General features: G+C 38.8%; 1 protein-coding gene across 1 annotated transcript; it reads left to right on the top strand.

Annotated features, from left to right (window-relative positions):
• The first annotated feature begins 622 nt into the window (after window positions 1-622).
• Window positions 623-7,130, top strand: LOC138616284 (secretory carrier-associated membrane protein 5-like). Its single transcript, XM_069690487.1, has 7 exons — window positions 623-776; window positions 1,230-1,284; window positions 1,362-1,481; window positions 2,990-3,146; window positions 4,549-4,650; window positions 5,538-5,655; window positions 6,030-7,130. Exons 2-7 carry the CDS (start codon window positions 1,278-1,280, stop codon window positions 6,207-6,209), a joined length of 684 nt encoding a protein of 227 aa, XP_069546588.1. The 5' UTR covers window positions 623-776; window positions 1,230-1,277; the 3' UTR covers window positions 6,210-7,130.
• Window positions 7,131-8,150: the final 1,020 nt, after the last annotated feature.

Raw genomic sequence — 8,150 nt, 5'->3', positions numbered from 1 at the left:
TAGTTCCTCCTACAATGTGAAAGCTAATTGAAGCTATGTTGACAGCCAAGCGATTGCACACTGCATCATTTATCAAGTTGCAGTTGTTCCTCCAGATTCACTTGCAGCAGAGAGACAGCAGCTCCAGCTGGAGAGCTGAAGTCAGGTTCATACTAAGTTCAGCAACAAATTTAAGCCTCACACTGAGGTTTGGCAGTCACTTGACTGATAGTATTATAGACTGCTCTTTGTGTGGTGCAGCTGAATTTGCACTATATAAAGTAACACCCCCCCAGGCCTATTCTTTCACAGAGCCAGGGTTTCTATATTTTTTTGATCCTATTGCTGCTGTTCTAAACAAACAACACAGGAGTGTGCTAAGAAGAGTAGCAGCATCAGACATGTAACATGTAGTTTAAATCTCTGCAAGCTGTTGAGAGAAATAGTCAGAAATGAAGCTAGTAGTTTGACGCCACACGTTGTTGTTTTTATGTCCATGTTCAGCACCATGGACAGAGAGCTACACGGTGATTGGGTCAATAATATAACGTCAAGGATTAGAGTAAGCCGCCCATTGGTCTGAATCAAAGTGACAGCAGATTGAAGCACGGTGATTGGTCGACGGTGGGGATAGCTCGGATTTATCGCTGTAGTCACACAGAGCAGAAGAAAGTGTCCTTATAGTCTAATAGTTTTCCTGTCGATACCGTCTGAGTGTCGTTGAAACTCAGTTCAGGACGCAGGTGGGGCTGCTGTCGGAGATCACTTTGAACAGAGGAGGCTGCTCTCTGGAGGAGGTAAGCAGATTATGTTTCCTGTGGAATCCCTAATTCCTGGCTGTGATGGCCAGCTCTAATATACCCAACTGTCCTCGCACATGCGTCGCTGAAAATGTGGAGTTCATCCGGTGAAGTGCAGTTTACGTGTGATTGTCTCGGGTGTGGGTGCCCGATCGCCCGGAGTGTATTTTCTAAATGCTTTCCGTGAAACCGGAAGGATTGAATCGTTCAAATCTTATCAGCACCACTTAGACGTTGCTGGAGGGCTCACACATTAAATCTCCCGGCAGCCACTCGGGGTTTATAGCGCCTTCTGTTTAACGCTTTCTTCTCTTCAGTTGTCAGTTTTGCCAAAGGCATAGTAAGATCCTCTCTTTCACCAACGATGTGCATCAGAATAACTGTAAATTAACACACACTTAATCTGCAGCCATACTAACCGGAAGCTTCTCCTTCTTTGACACGCTGAAGACACTGAAGGAGGAGGGAATCTAAGAATAAACACTACATTGCATCCACATGGCTGGTCAGTAATAACAAAATGGACTGAACAAAATGTCATGTGCAACATGAGACGTCTAACTGTGTACCTGTTTGTTGCAGAGCCCAACTTTCCCCCACTGCCCGGATTTATTCCATTTAAGCCATGTTTCTATCAAGACTTTGAAGAGATCCCTGAACAGCACCGCAGCCTGTGCAAGAAAATGTACCACCTGTGGATGTGTGAGTGGATGGAAGTGATGCTGTATGGGATATTTAACTTGTTACAGTATCATGCTGTACTGTACAAACTTTATTATAAATGTGAAACGGATCATTTTCTGCAGAGGCTAGTTGACCTGCAACATAACAGCAGAAGACAAACAAATATTGCAATTTCCCTGCAGGTCCCATAAAGTGTCATCTCATGATAAGAACTATGTAACAGCAGGGCAACGGTTTACAAGGGTCCTTTAGGTCCAAATTGATTTTTTTTTTATTGGATGTGGCTCTGATATCCTGACTGGTTTATTTGCTAATGAGTCATAGAGTTGACCAGAGGGCCTTGGTTTGAGCAGAGCAGTTAACACAAAAATTGTGTAAAACAATCTTTGGCAGAAGCAGTTTCATCAAAGTTTATTACGCTGTAAACCACAGTGCGGTTTGTGATATCGCTCTGCTGTGGAAGCTCCCTGCCTATCTGTGAAGTCATACAACAGGGAGAGGAGCACAAAAAACTAATGCAAGATTGTTTACTTTCCCAGTAATCATCTCAAGACTCTCAGATTTATCTGCTGTCCCTGCTTATACAACTTTATATATAAGGTAGTCTAAACTAGCTCCACCTGCAGCAGCTACACCAGTAACATGCTGCTTAAACATTCAAGTGTCAGTATTAATAATCTAATGAAAAAAACAGTACTTTTGTTTTTATACTGTAACTGCATTTTGCTGCTAATACGTCTGCACTTTTACTTGAGTAGGATTTTTCAAACAGGATTTTACTTTGCTGTATTGGTACTTTTACTTAAGTAAAGGATCCGAATACTTCTTCCAGCAGTTAGGAAAAGGGCAATAAATCAATAAACTGTAAAGGAGCAACAAACATAATTTCAGCTAACCTATTTTCTTCCTGCAGGTGCCCTCTTTTTAATAAACGATAAACATAAGCAGGTATTGAAAGCCCCAATCTGCTTGGATGCTGTTATTTTCTTTTCTTCTATAGCCACATACTGTTTTAGTCTTACTTGCATTGGCCGTGTGCTACAATCTGCAGCTGTTGCTTGCATGTTGCTTTTTATACTTCAGTGCTTTTCAGTTTGTAATTTTTTTCCAATGCCATTTGTGAAGTTTGAAGCCAACAGGATTTGCTTTCTGCTGTGCATTTGGGAAAGCGTTTACTAAATAGCTGTCATGTCCCAGTTGTGTTTGGCTGCACATTTTTATTGTAAAGCACTCTACATTTTCTCTATAGATCAGTATTTTAAACTTGATAGTTTAAAAACAAAAGATGGGATCAGAGCACAGAGCCCCAATTAGAACCAGGTGTGGTTGATAGAAAGTGACTCCAGCTAAAAGGCTATTCAGGGAACACAAACCATCTTTTGGGCAATATTATGTTAATGCTGTCTCTCTTCATATCCACTTTTCATCTTCTACAAAGTCTTTGCTGCATCTGCATGTGCATGTATTGAACAGATGTTTTTCTCTTTCACACCAATTCCTGAAATATCTCTCTGGTGCTCTTGCAGTGAATAGTGCTACGCTTGTCGTGAATCTCATTGGCTGCTTTGCTTGGATGTTTGGTGGAGGTGGGGTGACCAACTTTGGGCTGTCTATCATCTGGCTCATCATGTTCACTCCTTGCTCTTACGTCTGTTGGTTCAGGCCCATCTACAAGGCCTACAAGTAAGTTGAATACAAAATACTGACACACAGAGTGTTGTTTTTAACAACGATCCAGTGGTAACTTGTAATGATGTTGCTGTAGTTTTTAGAAATATTGTTTTAAAAGCTATACAGTAATAGCATGTTTGAAATAGCACACACTAATATGATGCAAGTGGTTCATAATTTCGTACAAGGTATTGAAGGATACAGTTAAATTGAGTTTTTTTTTTCTTTTTTTTTTTTTTCTTGGGAGTCGGCACATCATGCGTCCATAGACGACGGGACATTTCCTTCTAATGCCACATCCGAGAAGATGCCAACAAAGCATTTTCTCTCCATAGTTTACAATTAAGAGATTTTGTCGGTCCACTTGTTTATTCTCACTTTTCTTCTAGAGGCCCAACTAGTTTTCCTAATAGAAGGAAATATTACACAGCCTGTTTGGCTCCTGAGCCAATCATGAAAAGACTATCTATATCATGGTTTGCTTGTAAAATCTCTCTAGCACTGGGTAGTTGGAGTAGTTGAATTACCGCTTCATGTGACCCCATGTCTGTGTGGTTTTTCTTTAGGTGCACTGACTTCTTAGGTTAATTGGTGAGCCTATAAAGGATAAGCGGGTAAAGCTAATGGTAGAGTGGTTCTTCTGCATAGTATGATAGCATTTAACATTTATACGCAGTACATGAACATGTAATACATAGTTTTAAACATAATGTAATGTAGTTGTGCAATAATATAAGACACTTCTAAACATTAATTAACATGTAATGTCATTACAAATATGTTTTAAAATAGCGGGACAGGTTTTTCAGAGGTACATTGATAAACACGTATCTGCCTACAGCTACATCGTATTGCGCTATAACATATTATTACATGTCTATGTATGGCTTATGAATGCTAACCATTGTAATGTGTATTCTAATCTAGGTCAATGGGCCATTGCAGATTTTGCTTTAAGGTCGTTTGTCCTCCATTCTCTGAATGTATTGAGTGGCATCAGGAATAAATGTGCCAACCACTCTCACCGGAGACAGAGGGGCACCAAGAACATCCTCTCTACCCTTTAGCTGAAGGGCAGCATTATTTTCAAATCCTCCGCTGACATGAAGATCTTGTCTCATGAGGTGACACACTATAGAGCAGAAACATGTTCGGTGTCGACTGGGCTGCCAAGAGAAATATCAACTTAAAGTCTTTCTTTATTTTCTTGGTATGTCTCCTTATCCCTGACCAGTTTGAGTGAGGGAAGTGTGTGATGTCTAGACTTGATGATACACTGATGCACAGTGGAGACAATAACATCTCCATGGATGTTAAAAAGAAGCATAGCTGAGCGAGTAGGAGTGGCACACAGTTATAAAGGGATGAATTGAATATGCAAGTGTAAATGTGCTCTTTTTTGTATTTTTCTCAGGAGTGACAGCTCCTTCAACTTCATGCTGTTCTTCTTTGTGTTCATGGCCCAAGTCGGCATCAGCATCATCCAAAGCATAGGCATCCCGGGATGGGGAGTGTGGTAAGAGTCAGAGAATTAAAATGCAAGGGAGAATAATTCTCATACGGCAGATTTGTGCATGTTTATCAAGTATCAAGTTGTCATTCAAAGGATTTATTTTTATGTTGAGTTTTTGCAAAATAATTATGTTGTCTTAGTCCAATTGTTTTCCATATGATCCAGCATTACTAGACCAAGTGATTGTTGACTTAAAGACACTAAAGAAAGAGGAAATACATTCTCAAGCAACTGGCTTTACACAAAGGCACACAGACTACAATCTAGGTCAGCTCATGTACCGCTGACATTTCTAAAGTTCAGAGACATTTCCAGCAGAATATATCAATTTAAAAGTGATTAATTCATTGTTTTGCAAAAAAAAACAAAAAACAACAACAACAACAATTGAAATCAGAAGAGTACAAATACTACTATTGAGACACTTTGAGGTCAAGCAATAGCTTGGTTGAGTTCCACTGTATTTCTTAAAAACCTTGTTTGCTGCTGTCATTAACATGACAGTGATGGACCATCAGAGATTGCCCTCGTATAACTTTTATGATAGTCCTGTTACTAGACTTTGAGAGGCTGTTAAAGTGGTCCTCAAAATGTCACCTGACTCAGGCTGATGATCAGAAATTAATATTATGACAGCCTCCATAAAGTTAATAAATGTCACCATGTGCAGTTGGATATCCTCATGTATGAGCTGTAAAACCTTTAAAACTACAGTATTTAAAGGCTACAAAATCATTGCCATTTAACATCCAGATGTTCAGTGGTGGTTTCATGTGGAAGAGCATAATACAACCCAATAACACATAATTTGGGTTCCTGTTGTGCTCTGATTTTAAAATTAATGAATTTTTTAATTACATTGTGTTAATAGTAGTTTCTGTCGTTTTCAGTGGTTGGCTCGCGACCATGTCCTTCTTCAGCTATAACATTTTTATTGCACTGATCATGCTGGTCCCTACAATCATGTTCACTGCTGTAGCCTCACTGTCCTTCATTGCCCTCACCAAGGTAAGACTTTAACTGGTGCATTTCTACACAGGAGTAAAGTAGACAAGCATAGTGGCAAACAGGCTATTATTGCTAATAAAACATAATTCTATTAAACAATGTGAATCAGTTTTTCATTATTTTCTGTAGCTTGATATCATCCCAGGATTTGTGATTGATTATTTTGTCTCTCTTAACAACAAAGCAGCATTGTTAGGTTGAGCACTAAAATGACAGAATCATTTGAAGTAACTCAAACACAATACAAATGGTGTAATTCTACAAACTGAATGATTTGGAAATAAAACATTTACTAAACTATAATTTAATCACTTACCTTCTGCCCAGAAAGGTTTGTTGATAATGACTGGTGATCCCACCTTCTTCCCCCGCAGATCCATAATTTCTACCGCGGAAGTGGGAACAGCATGTCCAAAGCTCAGGAGGAATGGACTACAGGTGCCTGGAAGAACCCTCACGTCCAGGCAGCAGCGCAGCAGGCGGCCATGGGGGCAGCATCTGGAGCCATGCAGGATCAGTACTCCAGCCCGCAGTACAACGACAACCAGATGTAGCACCTTCAAGACAAGGGGAGTGGCATGATAGTAATGCCCAAGATTGAGCAACAGGGTTTAAAACATGTTCACTATCTTGCAATATATTTGATTATTAGTTTTATTAATATTAATATTATTTATTATTATTATTTGATTATTAATTTTACACTATGCAAAAAAAATGCTCTGAACATCTGAGGGAAGCTGGGATTTGCCATCTTGTATCACCTTGCGTCAGAGGCCTGCTGTTCTAGGAATTCTTATAAAAGAAATAGAGAACTTTTTTTTCTTCTTTTGTTCATATACAGTAACCTTTACATTATTTAATATTAATTTATTATTTTACCAATGTAGTGTTAGAGTGATGAAGTATTTTGGATGTTATCTTAGGTTTTCTTTCAACGGTGAACCAAAGATACCATGTCGTTTTATAACTTTATTTTAAATGATGCTACTTTCTATGATCTCAGTGAAATTTCATCATATTTCTATGCAGTTTATCAATGATTGCACTGTGTAATGAAAGAGTGTTGCAATGTTGAAAAGAAGTCTACTGTATTACGATAAAAAGCAGTTTTATTGCAAGTCTTTGAATGTATTTAAATAGTTACTAAAAGACTCAAATTTGACTTGGAGCTGCCTCTTTGATGTACTTCACGCTTCTTGTTGACATTTCTACCTTACACTGAAAACATCAGATTTACATCTCAGGTTTAAATCAGTTTTATTGAATTTAAAAAAAAAGAAGAAAACAAGTCAAATAAATGACCCATATTCTGTAGCCAGCTTCAGTCATTTAGAAATGTGAATGTTTTGAATTGAATGTCAATTCAGTGTGTGTTCTTCTCTAAAATGTGAATGTTTAGAGGGAGAACCTGCCTCTTGCTGTTTGACTGTTTGACCACAGAGAGGCGCTGATGGTTTTAGTATGAAATAAAAAGCTCCAACATGTACAGTTTACCTTCATTCATCCTTCACAGATCATCAGTCTGCATTCATGATATTGGGTTAATTTGTCACGTGTGCTCTGTATCAGCTGTGATTCGCATTACACTAACACAATTACACGCACGGCTATTTGGAGTGGTGGCCCAATGCTGCATGTAGACCTGTTGGGTACTAAGCAGGAGAATGTGGAGGTCAAAAGCATCGCTCACAGTCACCTGAAGGACAGCTGATGAATAGCAGATCACCATTCGCTTACTCCTGCTAGTGAGCGGAGATATTGAAATTACAGAATTTTTTTTTTTTTTTTTTTTGAATTTGGTTAGCACCACACACATTTTACCTCTGACCTCATATTAAGTGAGGAATTATCTTTTTGAAAGCAACACGGACCCACAGCAGGTTCAGTAAATGATAGGGTGTCATGATGGGCAAATACAGACCACATTTGGCTTTTTTTGTTTATCCCATTGACAAATTGTGCTTCCAATATATACTGTTACAATATGAAGGTACTTTACATCCAGAATACTTGACTTTGGATGAGATAAAGGACCCTTGTTTGCATAAAATCATAGGACAAGCTGCTAAGCTTCTCCTGAGATTTTGTTACCACAGACAGCAAACTGTTTGTCATATTATTATTCCCCAGTTACTCAAGGAGGTTGCTGTGCATAGAGCCTATTTGTTTCTTGTTTCAGTGTTTTGTTATATTTGGCCCATTTAATCAAGACATTGTACTCAATCATTAAAATGTGATTTTAAATTGTTTCCGATACATTACACACAGCAAATGGTACTGCAGCCACATTTAAACACTGTTTAAATGAAAAATTTAAAATAGGAGGCACACTGTTTGCCCTTAGGTGGCAGTATTGGCCCTCTATGATAGTCCCCCAGTTACAATGACTGTCCACAGGGGGCGCTATGTGACCTTTATTTTTCTTCCCAGCAATGTACTATAAAGTCTTTACAAGAACACAAGAAATCTGCGATAGTTACGGTGATTGATAC

The sequence above is a fragment of the Brachyistius frenatus genome, unplaced genomic scaffold (genome assembly GCF_029030835.1).
Source record: "Brachyistius frenatus isolate BFR_SWC_R1_liver_20210118 unplaced genomic scaffold, ASM2903083v1 Contig_9, whole genome shotgun sequence".
In the NCBI taxonomy this organism is placed as follows: Eukaryota; Metazoa; Chordata; class Actinopteri; family Embiotocidae; genus Brachyistius; species Brachyistius frenatus.
This window is presented reverse-complemented; position numbering and strand designations above follow the sequence as displayed.